This window comes from Melozone crissalis, unplaced genomic scaffold (genome assembly GCF_028551555.1).
Source record: "Melozone crissalis strain CALT ecotype California unplaced genomic scaffold, PUWL_Pcris_2 ptg000057l_1, whole genome shotgun sequence".
Classification (NCBI taxonomy): Eukaryota; Metazoa; Chordata; class Aves; order Passeriformes; family Passerellidae; genus Melozone; species Melozone crissalis.
In genome coordinates, this window is record NW_026535835.1 from 3,752,088 (window position 1) to 3,775,784 (window position 23,697).

A 23,697-nucleotide genomic window follows, 5' to 3' on the forward strand; every position below is an offset into this window, starting at 1 on the left:
TTCAACCACAAAGATCTCTCAGTCTGCTAGGGAAGTATAAAGGAAGTATTTACAAATGGATGGCAGCAAATAATATTTAATTGTTTACCTGTTTTCTTTAATTTACTAGCCAATCTTAGAGGCAAATGGGAAATGACAAGGTCAGGCCTGGAAGTTGAACAGAACAAATCCAATCAATTGCAAGACAATTCATACAGCAAAAAGTTACCAACTTCTTGGAATTCATTTGAGTTCCAATTCACATAACATCAGTTCTCTACAAGGAAATTCTGCTAGAAGCATGGATGACTCTCCATCTACTACAACCACAGAAAACCAGAAAACATAAAGATGTATTTTCTCTTCTGCAATTTTCTTCGGGGTTTACTTCAAGCAAAGAAAAATACAGAAAAAAAAAAAAAGAAGGAACAAAGCTTCCAGGTACAAGACCATTTCCCCTCCTCAGTTTTTGATGCATGAAACGCACAATTCATACATCTACAGAAATTGAATGAGGAATGTATGTCCTTGTAGGAGATAAAACATATGTGCAAAATATTCTTTGTGTTTCATGGAAGCAGAGTTTAGCATTTAAAGCCTAGAGTTGCTGGGAACGAAGTCAAGTAACTTCAAAATCAGAGAATGTAATATAAAAATAACTGGATCACAAACTTACTTCTGAATAGTAAATTTGATTTTGCTACTGGCACGGATGATCCTTTCGAGGCGCGGAATTCCAAACCAGGTGGGGCTCCGGAAGGGAACTCCTTCTGGCAAACCTTCCACCACCAAGTAGTCAGGGTGTGACTCAAACACAGCATAGGGAACTTTCACTGACTCTGAAACCCCCAGAGCTTCAGCTGAAAATAAAGATTAAATCATGTATTACAAACTTAAATGGGTGGAATTTTATCTCAAGTGATTTTAAGAATCTTGTCTTACAAGATTCTTACAAGAAGCTCTGATACTCAAAGCCTCCTGAAAAAAAAAAAAAAAGGAATATTTAAATATATTTGAAGATATTCGATATTCCCTATTATTTTCTGTGGAGTAGCTGCAATGGGAACTTGGCCCATCTTGTTACAGATAATGTCTAATATAGGCCTACAGTGCCTGATGTTTTATTTTGAGAACTTCTTTTCATCCAAAAGAAACATCTTGTCACACAACTGGAAAAATAACAGCCTAGGATGCTGTTATAAAAACATTAATGTCAGTTACAGGAAAGAGTAAGTAAAACCTAGATAAGAGGAGTCAAGATTTCCATACTTGTCCTAGTATACTTTTGATGCTTAAGTAAATACTGTAACATTTAAACAGAGGAATGCAGCAGCATTGCACAACAGTTCATTTAGCATTAGTAAGTTCATTAACTTACCAAACTTCACCCTAAATATATCTTCTACTTCCTGTCTTAGCTTTGTAATCTTGACATTCCAATCTTCTCTCCCTGAAAACCAGAAACAGGTGTCAGAGAATCACCCAGCTCTAGATACAAAGGTACATCTGAACATCTTTCAATACAAGAACATGAAAACTAACAACACAATTACATCTGATTAAACAGGGACACACAATGAGTAATGATTATTTATAGCAGCTTAAATGATACACCTAATTTCCTCCACATAATGAAAAGTCGATTTAAATGTAGTTATGAATTTCAAACCCTAGCAGAACAACTTGTTCTCCAGAGCCTTCAGATGCAGGAAGAAATGATTTTAGTGGTTCTCCCTGTTAAAGGCACGTCATGCTTTCAAGAAGTCCCTACAATTCCTTACCAACAGGATCCTGAAAGAGCCCAGAGTCACTGTGAAACCCCAAAGGACTGCAGACCTTTGATTCAGGCCAGGACAGTAACTCCAGTTCTCTGGGGCTCTGAAGGTCACCCAGGCTGGTTATTCAAAGGCAGCTGGGACTGCATCAGGATTTCACAATCCATCCACATCCACAGTGATCAGCTCATTCCTTCCAACCCTCATGAAGACTATGCCAGCACACTCATCACACACGGGTTCCTTCTTGAAAAATGCTGCATTGATCTAGATGTGTTTCCCCATCAAACCCTTCTATTCCCACATGGAGACAGCACCTGTCTTACCTTGAGGGTTTGACCTGTGCTGAGGACTTTCTTTTGGAACTTGATTTAGCAGCTCTGGCCTGCAACCAGGACACAAAAAATCTGTTTGTTCTTGTCGTAAAATAAATATCACTACCTATTATGACATTAATTGAAGAATTTGAATTTTTCCATTATGTTTTTCACACTTGTCAACATGTTAACAGATATGCAAAACATATTCTAAAATATTTGTCTGGATTGCAAATGCCCATTTTACCATGCAGAATATTCACTTTGCCTATTTGGTAAGTAGAGACCAAATGCTTCATTACTTAATGAAACCAAGTGCTTGATTACACATAGGGTGTTTGTTTGGACTCTTCCTTTAAAAACCCTCCATGTTTAGACTTACTTTTTGATCACAAATCTTATTTTGTGGCCCACTCGAATTATTTGTTCCAGGCAAGGGATTCCATACCACGAGGGACTCCTAAAGGGGATGTTCTCTGGCAGCCCTTCAACATAGAGGTCAGTTGGATGTGCTTCAAATTTCTTGTATGGAACAGCTCTGGGGTCATTGCTCCCCAAAGCCTTGGCTGTAGGAACAAAACACATCCAGTCACTGGAGAGATTGGCCAAGCAACCTTTATTAAAAGCTAGCTGATACCAATTCCTCAGGCTGTTGCAACTGTGCTATTAAAACGTGGAACGATGCAGGACATCTAAATCCAACAAAACCCAAGTCTCTGCATGTAAAAAATGTAAAAAAATTGCCATATTGTATGATGTTGCTGTTGGGCAGTCACAATACCAGACTGGACTGCTTACTAGGGCATAATACATTTGTTTTGTCCAAAGTTGTTAATCTGTTATAGAGTATCATGAAAAAATTTATTCTAAGTCTTATAACTTGACTTTTTTTTTTTCATATTGGACAGAACATAAAAATTCACCCAAAATGTTTTAATACTAATTATGATGATATTGCAGTGGATATAAGTAAACAACTGTTTTACCACCAAAGGAAAAAAATCCAGACAGGAAGGAATCAAGAGTAATCAGAAGAGCTGTATAGGTAACACTTAAAATTCTTTTTAAATTATGAATTTACCTTGTATAAGCAGTAAACTAAAACATTCTTTTTCACTTTCATTATTTTAAATTCCAGAATTTTAATATACTTGAAAAAAATCTGGAATTTAAAATAATGAAAGTGAAAAAGAATGTTTTAGTTTACTGCTTATTTAAGAATTTTAAATACTTGGAAAAAAAATCTGAACAAAGGTCTCATTCACACAGACATTGAAAGGAAGGAATGAATGCAACCTTCAAGAAATACAAAGCCATTCAGAAAAGAAGATAATAATGCTGTACTTACCATACATTTTACAGAAAATTTGATCTACCATCTTTCTCAGTTTGGTGACTCTGGAAGACCATTCTGCTTTTGCTGGATTTGAGACTGACACAGAACAAAACCAACATTCCTTAATTATACTGGTTATATTTTCAGTTGTTCAGTTTATACACTGCATAATCATCCTGCATTTTCAGGTAACACATAAATGCTGTATGTAAGAAGTATGGATTCAATGTGGAACCAGAAAAAAAATGACCATAAAATAGTGACAGAATATTAAAACTGACAAAACTCCACTGAACCACTGACATTACTCTTGCTACAAAATACACGCAATGTTTTGGGTTGAAGAACTGCAATACTTTCATCATCCACCTCCAAACTGCAGATTCGACTTGGAGATGGAAATAGTTTTTCAATGGTTTCGTTTCCTGAAGAATTTGTTGATATTCAGTGCAGAATTAAGGGATAAACCATATGGGATGAAAATTTACTTTTAAGGGATCAAAGCACATATAATACAAATCACTTTTTGCTCCTGAATATATCTTTGTGACCAACAAGTGAAGCTTCCCACTCTCAAAGAGGACATTGGCCTGCTTACACACCATGGGTTCAGTCAGAATGTAAAAGCAATGGTTTGTGTTCCATATTTCTACCAGACTGGGCTATCAGCATAAGCTCCAGCTGACACTTCCTGAGATCCAACTGCTCTGTCTGCAGCCACTATGAGTCTTCTCAGAGTTTCAGAACTGAGGCCAGTCCACAAAACCTTCCTGACCAGCCTGCTTCCCACAGAAATGCAAATGAAAATCATCTTTTCCTCTGCCAGCCAAAATACAGGTCCATACTCATCCCATCCCTTTCCTGCTGGGGACAGAAGCCATCAGGGCCTGTGGACAGAGCAGGAATTGGACATGGAGCCACAAGGAGCTGAGAGAGCAGGGGCTGGTGCTCCACAGCTCTGTCTCCTGAGATGCCAGTGGACACAGGGAGCAGCAGAGGAGATAATAAATCACTGGGAAAGAGGAAATCCCAAAAGAAGAACACTGCAGGAAAGGAGGCTCAGACAGCTCCTGACTCCTGTGTTCTCTGAGATGTTACTGACAGCTCCCAGGGATGCTCTCTTCTCTTATTAGAGAGGATGCAGAGGTCACACATGTCTCTATAAAGTGATAGCTGGTGATGACAAGCCAGTTCAGAACCCTGAGACATAGAACTGGTAACCACCAGTTTTCGTAGCTGTTTAGGGGGGTTATGAGTTGAGCAATGTACTTGCTTTGCTTCCATAATCAGTACAATTGCATTAAAAATTACTAAAACAACACAAAAAGGCTAATTTAAAAAGCCACATAACAGTCCAGTTAAGGCTAAGGCTCAGTTACTAGCCTATCTACTATTTTTGTAGTTGAATTTTGTGCTTGAAGGCACAGTAGGTTATTAACACTCAATACACTAAGTTAACTTCAGGAAGGAAAAGTTTAATTCCTGCACACACATTAAATAGACAGCCTTATGGTATATCTGCTTAATTTAGATCCTTAATATTCACTTTAATACTGTCTTTGATAGAAGACTATGAGTATATTGGAGAAACAGAAATATCACATGTGCTCGTACAACTCACACATTTGAAAACCTACCTTTTGAAGCTGTAGTGACCTCTGGAGGATCTGTTAAATTCAGAAGTTCAGGCCTGAAAGATTAAAGGCACATGTTTCAACAGTGACAGACACTGGAGAAACTAGCCTCCAGCTACAGCCTCAAGTTACTATTTACTGAAGGATCAAACCCAAAATCCTCCCAGGGGACATCATGATCCCCAACTAATGCTGAAGTATCCTAAGAGCTGGCTGGAACCCTATTGACAAAGCATTTTTCATGCCCAATACCCATATCTGATGACTATGAGCATCTACCCATTTCATGGTGCCATACAGGTTCCATTAAACTCCCTGAGCTGTGAGATAGACTTAATCAGAAACAAAGATAGACATTAAAAATTTAATCTCTAAAAGAGTAAACTTCAAAGCAGACAATTCTCTTTCCAAAATATAACTAATTTTATCCACAGCTGAACAAACAAAAAATTAAACATTTTGATGTTTCTCACAGAGCCAACTAGATTTTAAGCTGTTCTTGTTACACATTTCAAAATCAATGAACACCAAAAATTTCTGTTAACAACTAAGACATATTTGACAAAAGCAGGTGCCAGCATTGCATAAATAATTAGATGTATGTATGATATCTGATTTTAAATGAGACACAAGGTAGATCTACACTTCTTCCTTTCCTAGTTACCTGCAAGCATTAGGATGATAGAAACTGATGATGTTCCTCACAAATGTAAGCAAATAGCACCTCTGGTAAAGGCAGCATGCATAGAGTCAGAGGCTGCCACTACCCCCAGTTCTGAGCCTGACCATTGCAATCAGCAGATTCCTGTCCATTTCTAAAACTCTTGCATTAGGCCCTACACCACTGAAGACAGGAAAACATCAGCTGTTACTCACTGAAGCTTCCTTTAAATGTCAGTCAATCTCCATTTGAGCTCTCCTTCATGTACACTACCTCATCTACCTCCAGACACACCAAGGACACCTAAACCACAGGAACCAGTAGCTATGTGCTGGCCTCAAGCTTGCCCTGGGAAATGCTTTATACAAATACAGCCATAGACAGCTTGATACAACATTCCAGCAATTTTTTTTTAAAGCATAAGTTGAAATTAGGCCAGGATCTTCAAATAGGATGAAGTATTCCAAAGTCAATGGCTTTCAACATGTATTGCAGCTGCAGAGATCTGAACAGTACAAAGAGATCTGCCCCTGACAAAAGTCCATAATATTGAAGAGATCTGACCAGAGATCTCTCCACTCTCACTCTCAGTGGTCCACTGGCCTGATAAACTGAATATATCAAAATGGACATCAACTAAAAGCCACTCCTCAGTACCATAAATTAATATGCCAGCAGAAACCAGTTTGGAATTCCGTGGACAAAAATGAAGCAAAGTGGCAGAGGCAGAAAACAATGAGTAATGCAGAGCCAAAAATGAACAGCTCTGTGACAGTGGTGACAAGGGTCTTCAGGGTGAGAGAGAGACGAGAATGTTGAATTCATGTTCAGAAGGCTTGATTTCTTTTTTTATGATTTATATACATATTACATATGACTATACTAAAAGAATAGAAGGAAAGTTCTCAGAAGGCTAGCTAAGCTAAGAATAGAAAAGGAATGAATAACACAGGCCTGTGTCTCAGCAGAGAGTGAGACCCAGCTCTGCCCTGAGTGATCAGTAAATCCAAACATCCACAGGAGACCAATCACAGATCCACCTGCTGCATTCCACAGCAGCAGATAACCATTGTTTACACTTTGTTGCTGAAACTTCTCAGCTTCAGCAGGAAAAATCCTAAGGAAAAGATTTTAATGAAAAGACATCTGTGACACAGCTCCTCACTTTTTGATGACGAAGCGGATCCGGTCCTTGGCCAGCAGGATCCTCTCCAGCCGCGGGATGCCGTACGTGGCCGGGCTCCTGAAGGGAATCCCATCTGGCATCCCCTCCACAAACAAATCCCCTGGATGGGACTGGAAGGCTCCATATGGGACAGATGCTGGGCCCTCTACCTTGATAGCTTCAGCTTTAATGAAAAAGGCGAATAAAAATATTAGATTAGAATCTCATCTGGCAGCCTTTCCACAAACAAATCTTCTGGATGGGACTGGAAGGTTGTGTATGGGATAGGTGCTGGACCTTCTACCTTGATAGCTTCAGCTTTAATGAAAAAGGAGAATAAAAATATTAGGCTAGCTTGTGGCTCTACTCAATTACCTGTTTGATATCACTCTGATGAACATGATAATTAGCATGCAGGCAATAAGCCCTCAGCACATTTAAATATTCAGGCATTCATGTTGTGAGGGACTTAGTTTAATAGCAAAATCACTTTGATTCACAGTAAACAAGCTGCAGCCCTGCATACGTATGCAGATCATCCTCTTTTCCCTTTATGTAAACATTTAATAACAGTGACCACACCTGTTAAGAGTGAAGATTCTCACTATTTTAGTTTTGCTTCATAGAGCATTTTGAAAGATGAAGTTATTGTCATTACTTTGGTTTAGCTTAATAGAGCATTTTGAAAGATGAAGTTATCTAGACTTAAACCAAGCACGTTTCAGTTCATGTTCAGTTTCTAGCTCTGTTATCATTTGTTACAACTACTGGCTTACAAGTCATTAATGCCTTGGAGTAGGGGCACACATCCATTCTTTTCAGTGAATTCCTGAAGTTTCTGTGTATTTTAGAAATCCAAAGAACCATTAAGGAAATAAAAAATACACTTCTAAAACTGCTGAAAAAAGCATGGCCCTCCTAATGAAATCTTTGAAACAAATGAAAAGCAAGTAACTATCAACTTGGGAAGGGGGGGTGGGCCATACTCCACCATTCTGGATTTCCCATTGTTGCCACGGGCTTGTAGACATTTAGCAATTTTGTATTTAGTGATTATTTACTCTTATTTTTTGCCCATTGCTGCTTTGCTTGTAATTAGACTGTTATGGTTTCACTACACCTACTGGTAAGTGTAGTATTGATGGAAAGTGATTAGTTAATACCATAATGGGAAGCAACTCATTCCATAGCTGCTCTTAAATTGCTCCACCTCTTAAATTGTCTTAAACCAACTTAATTTTCTTCAACCAACTTTGCTACGTGCGAAGACCAAAATCAAAATTAAAGCATTTCATAAAGAATGATGCTCCTTTCTAGAGTGATTAAAATACAGTGAATCAGATTCTGAACTGTATTGCCTCGGTGCAAGTTGCTTTCAGTGGGCTGTTTAAATGTCAGATGATGGTCACATCCCAAACATGTAGTAACTCCAAATCACAAGGGCTATTCTGAAAGCACTTCCACTTTTCATGGAAGAGGCTCACCAGCATTTATTTTTAAATCTTTACTGATGCTGTTGTAGTTTGTGATATGTGGACACAAAACATATCTAAGTGCAACATTTGGAGACAAATTCCAAAGTCTAACACATCTGCTGCTTTTTCTTTCCAAGAGCCATTAGGATATATAATTTTTGCTTCACTGTAAAACAATAATAATCAAAAATGAACCACCAGTGAGTGGCAGCTTCTCTTCAGTGCCACTCTAAAGACTCTTTCACCTAAAGACTCAGTGTAATTGCAGAGAAAAGGATAACTCTCTCAAATGTGGGTGCCCAAGAAATTTGAGCATGCAGATGCTCCAGGAGACTGAGCACAACTGAAAAAATAAAATCAAGCTTCCCACTTTGGTGCCAAACAGAGATATCCCATTTTGAAATTACTCTGTTCATCAAAAAAAGCTACTTTTCTCAATTTTATGTCTTCTAGCAGTACTTAGCCCTTTGGTGCCGTCAGTTCTGGTGTGCTCCTGAGCCAAGAACAAGATGCATGCCAAAGAGCAGTCTGTCACTTGCTGTGACAAAGGACTACAGGCAATGGCTTGGAAAGGTGTGTGACACATACCATATTTTTTATCAAACAGCACTTCAACTTCTTTTCTCAAGTCTGTAATTCGTGTATTCCATTTCTCTGCAAAGAAAAGAGGAGGACATGTCAGGCTACAAAAAAAACTAAGAATCTTGTAAAATCTGTGTTAACACTAAATGAAATATGAAGTGTGTACTTTTACTTGCAAACAGGTGCCTCCTGAGTACAGTACAGGCTACACCTTAAAATGTATGGATACATTAAAAAGAAAGAAAAATACAAAATAAAATGTTAAAGATTACTTCCAAAAGATGTATATTAAATGAGAGTAAAAAAAAACACAACAAAAACCAGGTTAAATAACTGCCAATAATGATTTCTCTCTTTGGTGACTCAGTCATCAGCTCTTGCAGCCTCCAGAGATAGAGGCAGTTTATAGGTGCTGTTGACAGTTGCCTAGATTTGAGTGCTCAAAAGCTTGATAAAGCTTACAGAAAGTACATGGAGCTGTTTTGGTGGAAATCTGTACAACTACATGGATCAGGAGGCATCTGGCCTTCTCTACTTTAATCCAGTATTTCTCCAATTTTTTGGTGTTGCAAAATACCCCTAGAAATCCTATTTCTGAAAGAAAACACAGCTGCAAAAAAGAAATTTATCCAAATCCAAACCTGTGCCTCCAATCACACTGTCACATCAAATAACAAAAAAAACAAGAGGCAGCCTGTGATGATGATTATACTGATGCAGTACACCTAAACAGAGACCAGGACTATAAAGGCTTGAACTAACATGTCTCACTCCTGCACTACAAAATTTCCCAAAACCTTTTCATAAAACACAGCAGGGAAACAAAATCATCTGGAATTTTCATCTTACCAAAATTGAAACTTATTCCTTTTCTTCTCACACTACTGCCCGAGTCGCTGGTTGACTTGGGGCTCCTCTGTCTCCTCTCACCGGGTACGTACTCATCATCATTATCTTAAACAGAAAAAAACAAAATCACTGTTTTTCTGTCCAGGGAACTTGAGTGTAGCACTAGAACTGCTTTGCATTTCAGAACTTTACCAGAATTAAGAAACTGTGACTACCAGGGCATCAAATTTTTCAACAAATTACTTAACTGAGTAACTTCAGAAAGCTCCTGTTCCTACCTGTGAAGGAACAATTTGTTCCTACAAAAGGGCCAGTGCAAAGCACAGGAGAGCAAAATACAAAACTGCTTCTGTACTTGCTAAGGAAAACAACATTGTCTTCTGAAACATGACTGGGCATTGTGTGATCATAAAACCATCATGCAACAGCAAAAGGAATCACAGAATTAATTGTGCAGGTAGGGACTACATGTGTTATCTACCTAGAAATAAGACCTTTCCACTAGTAGATCTCAAAAGAAAGCAACTTTTGTTTTTTATTATTATACTTATTGACTCTTCTCATATAAACTCTTCTGTTGAGGTAATGGTGGAGTTATTTCCCTGCTGCATTGTAAAACATTGAAAGTAATGCCAGAAGTGCCCACTTTACCAAAAATGCTCTGCCTACTTTCTAAATTGCTCATTGGGTGCTCCTACTCTAATTCCACAAGCAAGCACTGCAAAAGCCAATCTCAGCAGTGCTTTAAAGCAGCTCCAGGACACTCATTCACAAATACAAGAAACACAGAGCACCTCCTACCAACATCCCAGCATGAGAACTGCAGGGACACTGCTCAGCAGCTTTGGAGCCACTTGGATGGCAAAGGGAGCTGCTCACTGCAAAGCTTTGGATCTCACAGTTGCCAACATTAGATAGACACCTTGAGGCTCCACTTACACCACCTACAACATTGCCTTTCTGTTCTGGTACCATTCTTCCCCGAAGCTAGTTTTAACTATAAATGTTACAGCTAACTGCAGTGTGGTTAAAAGCAATGTGTTCTCCAGAATGAAGGAATGTTAGAACATCGTCTCCATTCAATGAGTATTTTTCATTAACAACACTTGAAAATTATGCAAAATATACAAATTGCTGTCAGGCATCATTACAAAACCAGCCCAACAAGTCCAATCTGCTTCCATATATGGTGGTTTTCCAAAACTTCTCTACCAGGTTCATTGACCAAGCAGTGCACAATCCAGTCTACACTCAACACCAGCACACAATTCTCTTCATTCAGTGCCAAGTAATGTAGGCTTTGGAAAACACAATTTAGATAGACAAATGCCCAACCAAATGAAGTCAGTGACCTGGGGAACTGACCTTCACTAGTGAGGTCAGCCTCAGAAACCTCACTTCCTTCTGATGAGTCATGCTGGGAGGAATCTGAAAGGGAAAACCAGGACAGTTGAATGATAGACATGGACAAGATTTTTAACCAAACACTCCATGCCTTTGCACCTAAACCAACATTGTCAATGAACCCCTTGCATTCACAGCAAGTAACAAAAAAAGAAGCAATGATATATTTACCATGAGCCTTTGAGAATTCCAGACAAAGGCGAGGAGGTGAAGATTACACATACTCAAAAGCATGTAACTGATAACCAGCTGACTGCTTAAAAAGCTGGGTTTTCACAGTGAAGGGGTTCACCTCTGCTCCTGCCTGGGGACCCAGCATCACCACAGACCCTCATCTCACACTATTCAGCAAAACCACGGGCAACTCTCCACACTTCTCTCACAGAAACATGTAAAAACCAACAGATCTCAGAAAAAGGGGTGTTACAAAGCCTTAGTCTGACTCAAAGGGCCACACTCAGCATCTCTAGCTATAAAATTCTAGTCAAAACCAAGGCACACTCAGAGTTCAGGTCATCTCCTATCACACTTCCCCTTCCTCACACTCCCTCCTCACAGTCAGGTATAAAGCACATTGCATTATGCTGAGGAAAACAAACCACCTAGATTTCTTTTCTCCAATAAATTCAGTTAATACTGCAGCCAGCACAGGCACTGAAATTAATTTTCCTTTACCAGAAGAATTGCTGCTGAATTTCATGTAATGGTAACCCCTAACTATGGTGATACCCACCTTCCAAACAAAACTAATAGCATTTGCAAGAAGGAGCACTGCTGCAAGCAAAACCTGCCCTGAAAAGCACACAGCTCAGGCTGGAGAGCCACGGGCTCAGAGAGAAGCCAGCAGGACAATGATGGACTGTTAATATCCTACCAAATCACTAAACCTTGGGTGATTTGCCTTTCATGACTTAAAATAATGATGACTACAATCACAATCTCCTTATAGCAAGCCGCAGGGGGGTGTGATTTGGGTGATTAAAAGCAAAACAAAGCAAAAATCAAAAAAGCCAACCTGGTGGAAATATGAAAAGAGAGTTGTTGGATAACATTTACAATTCAAATTAGGCTACATCTTTCCAAATATTTCTGTGAAAAAATATCCAAGGATGGTAATTTATAAGCACAAAAAACACATCTGAAATGCTATAACTTTATTTCCACATCTTTTCCTTCACTGATATCAGAACTCTGGTGGCTGCCTTCAAAACTATAAAGTAAAAAACATACTTCAGACTGCACAGAATCTTATAAAACAGATTAACATGTCCCTAAATCAAAAAAAACCAAACCACAGGATAAAGTAGAGGTACACAAAACATCCCAGGTGAAGCATCTTTAACCAGACTAAAGAGAAACACATGGATGCATTTCTGTGGAGAACCCAACAGAAGGGATCAGGAAAGAACACAAACAAAAAATCCCAACTTCCTGTGCATCTAATTTCATCATCAAAATAACAAATAAGAAAAAACAACACAGGCAGCCTATGATGATGATTATACTGCTGCAATTAATCTACACAGAGACCAGGGCTCTTAAACGAAGGCTTGCACTAAAACTACAGAAAACCTATTCATAAATGAAAAGGTGATGAAATAATCTTGAATTTTCATCTTACCAGAATTGAATTCTTCTCTGTTTCTTCTCTGAGTACTGGACTCTTCATTAACCAACCTGCTGCTTCTCCTTCGCCTCTCAGGGTACATGTAGGTATGGTCAGAATCTAAGAGAAATCAAATAGAAATCACTAGGTTTTTGTGCAGGGAACTCATGTGCAGCACTGGAACTGCTTTTAATTTCAAAAAAAAAATCTAACAGGAATAAGAAATTGTGTTTATGAGAGCACCAAATTTTACAACACATTACTTACATGAGCAACTTCAGAAAGCCCCTGTTCCTACCTATGAAGGAACAACTTGTTCCTCCAAAAGCACATGTGTGTGCAAAACAAAAGAGAGCAAAAAACAAAGCTGCTCCTGTACTACAAAAGGAAAACAACATTGTCTTCTGAAACAGTCTGGCATGATCATAAAACAGCCATGCAGCAGCAAAAGGAATCTAATTCCCCAAGCAAGCACTGCAAAAGCCAATCTCAGCAGTGCTTTAAAGCAGCTCCAGGACACTCATTCACAAATACAAGAAACACAGAGCACCTCCTACCAACATCCCAGCATGAGAACTGCAGGGACACTGCTCAGCAGCTTTGGAGCCACTTGGATGGTAAAGGGAGCTGCTCACTGCAAAGCTTTGGATCTCACAGTTACCAACATTAGACAGACACCTTGAGGCTCCACTTACACCACCTACAACATTGCCTTTCTATTCTGGTACCATTCTTCCCAGAAGCATTTGTTAACTACAAATGTTACATGTAACTACAGTGTGGTCATAAAGCAATGTTTTCTCCAGAATGAAGGAATGTTAGAACATCTTCTCCCTTCAATGAATATTTTTTCTTAACAACACCTGAAAATTATGCAAGAGATAAAAGTGCTGTCAGGCATCATCTCAAAACCAGCCCACCAAGTCCAATCTGCTTCAGTATATTGTGGTTTTCCAAAACTTCTCCGCCAGGTTCATTGACCAAGCAGTGCACAATCCAATCTACACTCAACACCAGAACAACTCTCCTGATTCACTGCCAAGTAATGCAATACGTGTAGAACACATTCTGCATAGAAAAATGCCCAAAAACCTGAAATTAAGGACCTGTGGTACTGACCTTCAAGGGTGACCTCAACCTCGGGATTCTCACTTGTTTCTGATATATCATGGTGGGAGGTCTCTGAAAAATAAACCAGGACAGTGGAATGATGGACATGGACAAGATTTTTAACCAAACACTCCATGCCTATGTATCTAAACCAACATTGTCAATGAACCCCTTGCATTCACAGCAAGTAACAAAAAAAGAAGCAATGATATATTTACCATGAGCCTTTGAGAATTCCAGACAAAGGCGAGGAGGTGAAGATTACACATACTCAAAAGCATGTAACTGATAACCAGCTGACTGCTTAAAAAGCTGGGTTTTCACAGTGAAGGGGTTCACCTCTGCTCCTGCCTGGGGACCCAGCATCACCACAGACCCTCATCTCACACTATTCAGCAAAACCACGGGCAACTCTCCACACTTCTCTCACAGAAACATGTAAAAACCAACAGATCTCAGAAAAAGGGGTGTTACAAAGCCTTAGTCTGACTCAAAGGGCCACACTCAGCATCTCTAGCTATAAAATTCTAGTCAAAACCAAGGCACACTCAGAGTTCAGGTCATCTCCTATCACACTTCCCCTTCCTCACACTCCCTCCTCACAGTCAGGTATAAAGCACATTGCATTATGCTGAGGAAAACAAACCACCTAGATTTCTTTTCTCCAATAAATTCAGTTAATACTGCAGCCAGCACAGGCACTGAAATTAATTTTCCTTTACCAGAAGAATTGCTGCTGAATTTCATGTAATGGTAACCCCTAACTATGGTGATACCCACCTTCCAAACAAAACTAATAGCATTTGCAAGAAGGAGCACTGCTGCAAGCAAAACCTGCCCTGAAAAGCACACAGCTCAGGCTGGAGAGCCACGGGCTCAGAGAGAAGCCAGCAGGACAATGATGGACTGTTAATATCCTACCAAATCACTAAACCTTGGGTGATTTGCCTTTCATGACTTAAAATAATGATGACTACAATCACAATCTCCTTATAGCAAGCCGCAGGGGGGTGTGATTTGGGTGATTAAAAGCAAAACAAAGCAAAAATCAAAAAAGCCAACCTGGTGGAAATATGAAAAGAGAGTTGTTGGATAACATTTACAATTCAAATTAGGCTACATCTTTCCAAATATTTCTGTGAAAAAATATCCAAGGATGGTAATTTATAAGCACAAAAAACACATCTGAAATGCTATAACTTTATTTCCACATCTTTTCCTTCACTGATATCAGAACTCTGGTGGCTGCCTTCAAAACTATAAAGTAAAAAACATACTTCAGACTGCACAGAATCTTATAAAACAGATTAACATGTCCCTAAATCAAAAAAAACCAAACCACAGGATAAAGTAGAGGTACACAAAACATCCCAGGTGAAGCATCTTTAACCAGACTAAAGAGAAACACATGGATGCATTTCTGTGGAGAACCCAACAGAAGGGATCAGGAAAGAACACAAACAAAAAATCCCAACTTCCTGTGCATCTAATTTCATCATCAAAATAACAAATAAGAAAAAACAACACAGGCAGCCTATGATGATGATTATACTGCTGCAATTCATCTACACAGAGACCAGGGCTCTTAAATGAAGGCTTGCACTAAAACTACAGAAAACCTATTCATAAATGAAAAGGTGATGAAATAATCTTGAATTTTCATCTTACCAGAATTGAATTCTTCTCTGTTTCTTCTCTGAGTACTGGACTCTTCATTAACCAACCTGCTGCTTCTCCTTCGCCTCTCAGGGTACATGTAGGTATGGTCAGAATCTAAGAGAAATCAAATAGAAATCACTAGGTTTTTGTGCAGGGAACTCATGTGCAGCACTGGAACTGCTTTTAATTTCAAAAAAAAATCTAACAGGAATAAGAAATTGTGTTTATGAGAGCACCAAATTTTACAACACATTACTTACATGAGCAACTTCAGAAAGCCCCTGTTCCTACCTATGAAGGAACAACTTGTTCCTCCAAAAGCACATGTGTGTGCAAAACGAAAGAGAGCAAAAAAACAAAGCTGCTCCTGTACTACAAAAGGAAAACAACATTGTCTTCTGAAACAGTCTGGCATGATCATAAAACAGCCATGCAGCAGCAAAAGGAATCTAATTCCACAAGCAAGAACTGCAAAAGCCAATCTCAGCAGTGCTTTAAAGCAGCTCCAGGACACTCATTCACAAATACAAGAAACACAGAGCACCTCCTACCAACATCCCAGCATGAGAACTGCAGGGACACTGCTCAGCAGCTTTGGAGCCACTTGCATGACAAAGGGAGCTGCTCACTGCAAAGCTTTGGATCTCACAGTTACCAACATTAGACAGACACCTTGAGGCTCCACTTACACCACCTACAACACTGCCTTTCTGTTCTGGTACCATTCTTCCCAGAAGCAATTGTTAACTACAAATGTTACATGTAACTACAGTGTGGTCATAAAGCAATGTTTTCTCCAGAATGAAGGAATGTTAGAACATCTTCTCCCTTCAATGAATATTTTTTCTTAACAACACCTGAAAATTATGCAAGAGATAAAAGTGCTGTCAGGCATCATCTCAAAACCAGCCCACCAAGTCCAATCTGCTTCAGTATATTGTGGTTTTCCAAAACTTCTCCGCCAGGTTCATTGACCAATCAGTGCACAATCCAATCTACACTCAACACCAGAACAACTCTCCTGATTCACTGCCAAGTAATGCAATATGTGTAGAACACATTCTGCATAGAAAAATGCCCAAAAACCTGAAATTAAGGACCTGTGGTACTGACCTTCAAGGGTGACCTCAACCTCGGGATTCTCACTTGTTTCTGATATATCATGGTGGGAGGTCTCTGAAAAATAAACCAGGACAGTGGAATGATGGACATGGACAAGATTTTTAACCAAACACTCCATGCCTATGTATCTAAACCAACATTGTCAATGAACCCCTTGCATTCACAGCAAGTAACAAAAAAAGAAGCAATGATATATTTACCATGAGCCTTTGAGAATTCCAGACAAAGGCAAGGAGGTGAAGATTACACATACTCAAAAGCATGTAACTGATAACCAGCTGACTGCTTAAAAAGCTGGGTTTTCACAGTGAAGGGGTTCACCTCTGCTCCTGCCTGGGGACCCAGCATCACCACAGACCCTCATCTCACACTATTCAGCAAAACCAAGTGCAACTCTCCATACTTCTCTTACAGAAACATGTAAAAACCAACACAGCTCAGGCTGGAGAGCCACGTGCTCAGAGCAAAGCCAGCAGGACAATGATGGACTGTTCTCACCCTGCCAAACCACTAAACTTTGGGTGATTTGCCTTTCATGACTTAAAATAGTGATGACTACCATCACAATTTGCTTATATCAAGCCCCAGAGTGGTGTCATTTGGGAGATTATAAACAAAACAAAACAAAAGTCTGAAACGCCAGCCTGGTAGAAATATGAAAAGTGAATGATTGGAGAAGATGTACAATTTCAATTAGGCAACATCTTTGCAAATATTTCAATGAAAAAATTGCCAATGATAGTCATTTGTAAGCACAGAAAACACATCTGAAGTGCTAGAACTTTATTTCTACATTTTTTCCTTCACTGATATCAGAACTCTGGTGGCTGCCTTCAAAAATATAGAGTAAAAACTATACTCCAGACTGCACAGAATCTTATAAAAGCAGATAGATTAATGTGTCCCTAAACCAAAAACCAAAGCAAATCACAGGATAAAGGAGAGGTACACAAAACATCCCAGGTGAAGCATCTTTAACCAGACTAAAGTGAAACACATGGATGCATTTCTGTGGAGAACCAAACAGAAGGGGTCAGGAAAGAACACAACCAAAAGATCCCAACTTGTGCATCTAAATTCATTGCCAAGTCAAATAACAAAAACCAACAGAGGTAACCTATGATGATGATTATACTGCTGCAATTAATCTACACAGAGACCAGGGCTCTTAAATGAAGGCTTGCACTAACACGTCTCACTCCTGCAGCACATAATTACAGAAAACCTTTTCATCAAACATAGTAGGGTGATGAAATACTCTTGAATTTTCAACTTACCAGAACTGAACTCTTCCTCTTTTTTTCTCTGAGTACTGGATTCTTCATTAACTGACCTGGTGCTCCTCTGTCTTGTCTCACGGAACACAGAGGAATGGTCAGAGTCTAAAAAAAATCAAATAGAAATCACTGAGGTTTTGTGCAGGGAACTCATGTGCAGCATTGGAACTGCTTTGAATTTCAAAAATCTAACAAGAATAAGGAATTGTGTTTATGAGAGCACCAAATTTTACAAGACATTACTGACATGAGCAACTTCAGAAAGCTCCTGTTCCTACCTGTGAAGAAACAACTTGTTCCTCCAAAAGCACATGTGTGTGCAAAGCACAAGAGAGCAAAAAACAAAGCTGCTTCTGTACTTCATAAGGAAAACAACATTGTCTTCTGAAACAGGACTGGGCATTGCATGATTGTAAAACAGCCATGCAACAGCAAAAGGAATCACAGAATAAATTGTGCAGGTAGGGACTGCCTTTCTTATCTAATTGGAAATAACATCAGTCCACTAGTAGATCTAAAAAGACAGTACCAAAGTTTTGTCTTGAAAAGCTCAAATGTTCTAAACCCACTTTTAAACCAGTTTAAAATTAATGGCTGCCAGTCAAACACATCAAACAGGTCAAATCTGCCTAAATACACACAAGGGGACAGACAGGAGCACAGCAAACCTAGCAATGTGTCAGAGAGCTGTTACTCAGCCTGGCACCACCCAATCCATCCCTTCCTTCCCTAAGCTAATGAGCTTTTGAGACAGCCCACTTACCAATACCTCCAATCTCAGAGAGAACAAATGGGTAGAGCAGACAGAGGAAATTAATTTCACATGCAGAAAAACATGCACCCATGTCACCAAGGGCACGGTTTACTTAGCAAGAATAATATCACATATTAAAATATCTTGTACCTATACAGTTCTGTTATACTCTGTCAGAGAAAACCTTTTCAGAGCACGCCCACTTTTGTGCTAAAGGCCTTTACATATAAGCAGAACTTAATGATTCTTCCCATATAAACTCTTCTGTTGAGGAAACGGTGGAGTTATTTCCATGCTGCATTGTAAAACAATGAAAGTAATGCCAGAAGTGCCCACTTTACCAAAAATGCTCTGCCTACTTTCTAAATTGCTCGTTGGGTGATCCTACTCTAATTCCACAAGCAAGCACTGCAAAAGCCAATCTCAGCAGTGCTTTAAAGCAGCTCCAGGACACTCATTCACAAATACAAGAAACACAGAGCACCTCCTACCAACATCCCAGCATGAGAACTGCAGGGACACTGCTCAGCAGCTTTGGAGCCACTTGGATGACAAAGGGAGCTGCTCACTGCAAAGCTTTGGATCTCACAGTTGCCAACATTAGACAGACACCTTGAGGCTCCACTTACACCACCTACAACATTGCCTTTCTATTCTGGTACCATTCTTCCCAGAAGCTAGTTTTAACTACAAATGTTACATGTAACTACAGTGTGGTTATAAAGCAATGTGTTCTCCAGAATGAAGGAATGTTAGAACATCTTCTCCCTTCAATGAATATTTTTTCTTAACAACACCTGAAAACTATGCAAGAGATAAAAACTGCTGTCAGGCATCATCTCAAAACCAGCCCACCAAGTCCAATCTGCTTCAGTATATTGTGATTTTCTAAAACTTGTCTACCAGATTCATTTACCAAGCAGTGCACAATCCAATCTACACTCAACACCAGCACACAATTCTCCTGATTCACTGCCAAGTAATGCAATATGTGTAGAACACATTCTGCATAGAAAAATGCCCAAAAACCTGAAATTAAGGACCTGTGGTACTGACCTTCAAGGGTGACCTCAACCTCGGGATTCTCACTTGTTTCTGATATATCATGGTGGGAGGTCTCTGAAAAAAACACCAGGACAGTGGAATGATGGACATGGACAAGATTTTTAACCAAACACTCCATGCCTTTGCACCTAAACCAACATTGTCAAAGAGCCCCTTGCATTCATAGCATGCAACAAAAATAGAAGGAAAGATTTATTACCATGAGCCTTTGAGCAATTCCAGACAAATGCAAGGAGGTGAGGATTACACTGCTAAACTGCACATTCAGCAGAGCTCAGTTGGTGCTATGACTGAAGGAAATTCCATCTTCTTGGCTTTCTAGGGTTAGTACAATCATAAGTATTTTCATCTAGAATTTTTATCTTACCAGAACTGAACTCTTCAGCTTTTTTCTCAGATTCAGAAGATTCATTGGCCAAATTTTTGCTCTTAACTCTCTTATCAGGTGGCAGATTGTCTTCATCATCATCTTTAAGAAACAATAAAAAACCCCCTGTATTTTTGTCCACGGAATTTGCATGCAGAACGGGAACTGCCTTGAATTTCGAAACTAAAACAGAAATAAGGAATTGTGTTTATCAGGGCAGCAAATTTTACAAGACATTACATACATGAGAAACTTCAGAAAGCTCCTGTTCCTACCTGTGAAGGAACAATTTGTTCCTCCAAAAGCACATGTGTGTGCAAAGCACAAGAGAGCAAAAAACAAAGCTGCTCCTGTACTTCATAAGGAAAACAACATTGTCTTCTGAAACAGGACTGGGCATCGCATGATCATAAAAAAAACATGCAACAGCAAAAGGAATCACAATAAATTGTGCAGATAGGGACTGCCTTTCTTATCTAATTGGAAATAATGTCATTCCACTAGTAGATATCAAAAGCACCTATGTTTTTTCTTGGAGAGCTCAAATGTTCTAAAACCACATTTAAAACCAGTGTAAAACTAATGGGAACCAATGAAATCCACCAAACAGGTCAAATCTGCCTTAAACACACATAAGTGCAAAAACAGGAGGACAACAAACCCAGTAATGTGTCAGAGAGCTGCTACTCAATCTGGCACTTCCTAATCCATCCCTATCTTCCCTAAGCTAATGAGCTTTTTAAATTGCCCAATGACCAATACCTCCAACCTCAGGGAGAACAAATGGGTAAACAATGAAAACTAATTTCACATGCAGAAAAACATGCACCCACATCACCAAGAGTATGGTTTATTTAGCAAGAATATTATCACATATTTATATATCTTGTACCAATTCAGTTCTGTTATACTGTGTCAGAGAAAACCTTTTCAGAGCATGCTCGCTTTTGTGCTACAGGCCTTTACATATAAGCAGAACTTAATGATTCTTCCCATATAAACTCTTCTGTTGAGGTAATGGTGGAGTTATTTCCATGCTGCATTGTAAAACAATGAAAGTAATGCCAGAAGTGCCCACTTTCTCACAAATGCTCTGCCTACTTTCTAACTTTCTGATTGGGTGATCCTACTCTAATTCCACAAGCAAGCACTGCAAAAGCCAATCTCAGCAGTGCTTTAAAGCAGCTCCAGGACACTCATTCACAAATACAAGAAACACAGAGCACCTCCTACCAACATCCCAGCATGAGAACTGCAGGGACACTGCTCAGCAGCTTTGGAGAACTTGGATGACAAAGGGAGCTGCTCACTGCAAAGCTTTGGATCTCACAGTTACCAATATCAGACAGACACCTTGAGGCTCTGCTTACACCACCTGCAACACTGCCTTTCTGTTCTGGTACCATTCTTCCCAGAAGCATTTGTTAACTACAAATGTTACATCTAACTACAGTGTGGTCATAAAGCAATGTTTTCTCCAGAATGAAGGAATGTTAGAACATCTTCACCGTTTAATGAATATTTTTCATTACCAGCACTTAATGAAGTCACAAAAGATACAAACTGCTGTCAGGCATCATCTCAAAACCAGCCCAACAAGTCCAATCTGCTTCAGTACATTGTGGTTTTCTAAAACTTCTCTACCAGGTTCATTTACCAAGCAGTGCACAATCCAATCTACACTCAACACCAGCAAAAAATTCTCCTGATTCACTGCCAAGTATTGCAGGTTTTGGAAAACAGAATTTAGATAGAAATATGCCCAAAAAACTAAAATCAACGACCTGCAGAACTGACCTTCAACAGTGACCTCAACCTCAGGATTCTCAGTTATTTCTGACATGTCATGCTGGGAGGAATCTGAAAGAGAAAGACAGGACTGCTGAATGGTGGACATGGAAAAGATTTTCAGCCAAACACTTCATGCCTCTGCATCTAAACCAACATGGTCAAAGAAACCTCTTGCATTCACAGCATGCAACAAAAATAGAAGCAAAGATATATTACCATGAGTTAGTCTATGATGATGATTATACTCCTGCAAATCACCTACAGAGAGACCAGGGCTCTTAAATGAAGGTTTGCAGTAAAATGTCTCACTCCTGCAGCACAAAATTACCCCAAACCTTTTCATAAAACAAAGCAGGAAAACAAAATCATCTTGAATTTTTATCCTACCACAATTGAACTCTTCTTCTTTTCTTCTCTCAACATTGGCATCTTCGTTAGACAAACTGCTGCTCCTCTGTCTCTTGTCAGGTGGTGGGTAGTCATCCTCATCATCTTTAAGAAACAATTAAATAAAACCGTGGGTTTTTGTTCAGGGAAACTCAAGTGCAGCACTGGAACTGCCATGAATTTCTAAACTAAAACAGAATTAAGGACCTGTGCTCACTAGGGCACCAAATTTTGCAACAAATTACTTAACTACGTAAATTCAGGAATCTCCTGTTCGAAACGATGAAGGAACAATTTGTTTCTTCAAAAGTGTCAGTGCAAAGCACAGGGGAGCAAAAAAGAAAGGTACTTCTAAGGAAAGCTACCTTCCTAAGGAGATAGCTACTTTCCTAAGGAAAACAACATTGTCTTCTGAAATATGACGTGCCTGGCATGATCATAAAACAGCTATGCAATAGTAAAAGGAATCACAGAATAAATTGTGCAGATAGGGACTACCTTTGTTATCTAACTGGAAGTAATATTATACCAGTAGTAGATCCCAAAAGACAGTGCCTATATTTTGTCTGGAAGACCTCAAATGTCCTAAACGCACTTTCAACCAGTGTAAAACCAATGGACACTAATGAAATTCATCAAACAGGTCAAATCTGCCTTAAACACACACAAGTGAACAGACTGGAGAATAGCAGGGACACTGCTCCGCAGCTTTGGAGCCACTTGCATGGTAAAGGGAGCTGCTCACTGCAAAGCTTTGGATCTCACAGTTACCAATATCAGACAGACACCTTGAGGCTCTGCTTACACCACCTGCAACACTGCCTTTCTGTCCTGGTACCATTCTTCCCTGAAGCATTTGTTAACTACAGATGTTACATATAACCACAGTGTGTTTATAAATAAATGTTTTCTCCAGAATGAAAGGATGTTATAACATCTTGTCCGTTTAATGAATATTTGTCATTACCACCACATGAAAATTATGCAAAAGATACAAATTGCTGTCAGGCATCATTTCAAAACCAGCCTACTGTTGGAGAGTTTTGTTCAGACATGCCATAATCATATACAGCTGATGGAAAAGTAAAAGGCAGCTGTAAGCAGCAATTCTCAAGCCTGTTTCTGTAAACAACAAAGTTCTCAGGCACATTTCTGTAAACAGCAGAAGTTCTCAGGTTGTTTTTTAATAACAAGTAAATATTTTGTCCTTGGATAGTTATGGGAAAGCAGAGTGACAAACATGGAGGCCTTGAGAACCGTTCATAACAGGATGAGACAAACAAGTCTTGGTCTCAATAACAAACCACAGGTATTGAAAACAAAAGGAGGGGTTGCTGTGTAATCTGTGACCAATGATGAGCTCGGGTTTTGCAATATGTATG

The 23,697-nt window shown here is 39.3% G+C and overlaps 1 protein-coding gene across 11 annotated transcripts in view; it reads right to left on the minus strand.

Annotated features, from left to right (window-relative positions):
• The window catches only part of GTF2I (general transcription factor IIi), a 77,722-nt gene that overhangs the window by 15,989 nt on the left and 38,036 nt on the right, over positions 1-23,697 (minus strand). For 7 of the 11 annotated variants that reach the window (XM_054287023.1, XM_054287021.1, XM_054287026.1 and 4 more), the window contains 20 exons: positions 22,316-22,420; positions 21,935-21,997; positions 20,138-20,320; positions 19,762-19,824; positions 17,952-18,056; positions 16,666-16,728; positions 15,562-15,666; positions 13,903-13,965; positions 12,799-12,903; positions 11,139-11,201; positions 9,774-9,878; positions 8,931-8,996; positions 6,868-7,051; positions 5,045-5,097; positions 3,420-3,503; positions 2,454-2,637; positions 2,081-2,139; positions 1,358-1,429; positions 656-839; positions 89-147 (listed from right to left, as the gene is read on the minus strand). In XM_054287023.1, the coding sequence (XP_054142998.1) occupies positions 89-147; positions 656-839; positions 1,358-1,429; positions 2,081-2,139; positions 2,454-2,637; positions 3,420-3,503; positions 5,045-5,097; positions 6,868-7,051; positions 8,931-8,996; positions 9,774-9,878; positions 11,139-11,201; positions 12,799-12,903; positions 13,903-13,965; positions 15,562-15,666; positions 16,666-16,728; positions 17,952-18,056; positions 19,762-19,824; positions 20,138-20,320; positions 21,935-21,997; positions 22,316-22,420 (1,968 nt within the window). The remainder of the gene's footprint in view (positions 1-88; positions 148-655; positions 840-1,357; positions 1,430-2,080; positions 2,140-2,453; positions 2,638-3,419; positions 3,504-5,044; positions 5,098-6,867; positions 7,052-8,930; positions 8,997-9,773; positions 9,879-11,138; positions 11,202-12,798; positions 12,904-13,902; positions 13,966-15,561; positions 15,667-16,665; positions 16,729-17,951; positions 18,057-19,761; positions 19,825-20,137; positions 20,321-21,934; positions 21,998-22,315; positions 22,421-23,697) is intronic. The other 4 variants (XM_054287025.1, XM_054287024.1, XM_054287027.1 and 1 more) reach the window with 4 other exon arrangements.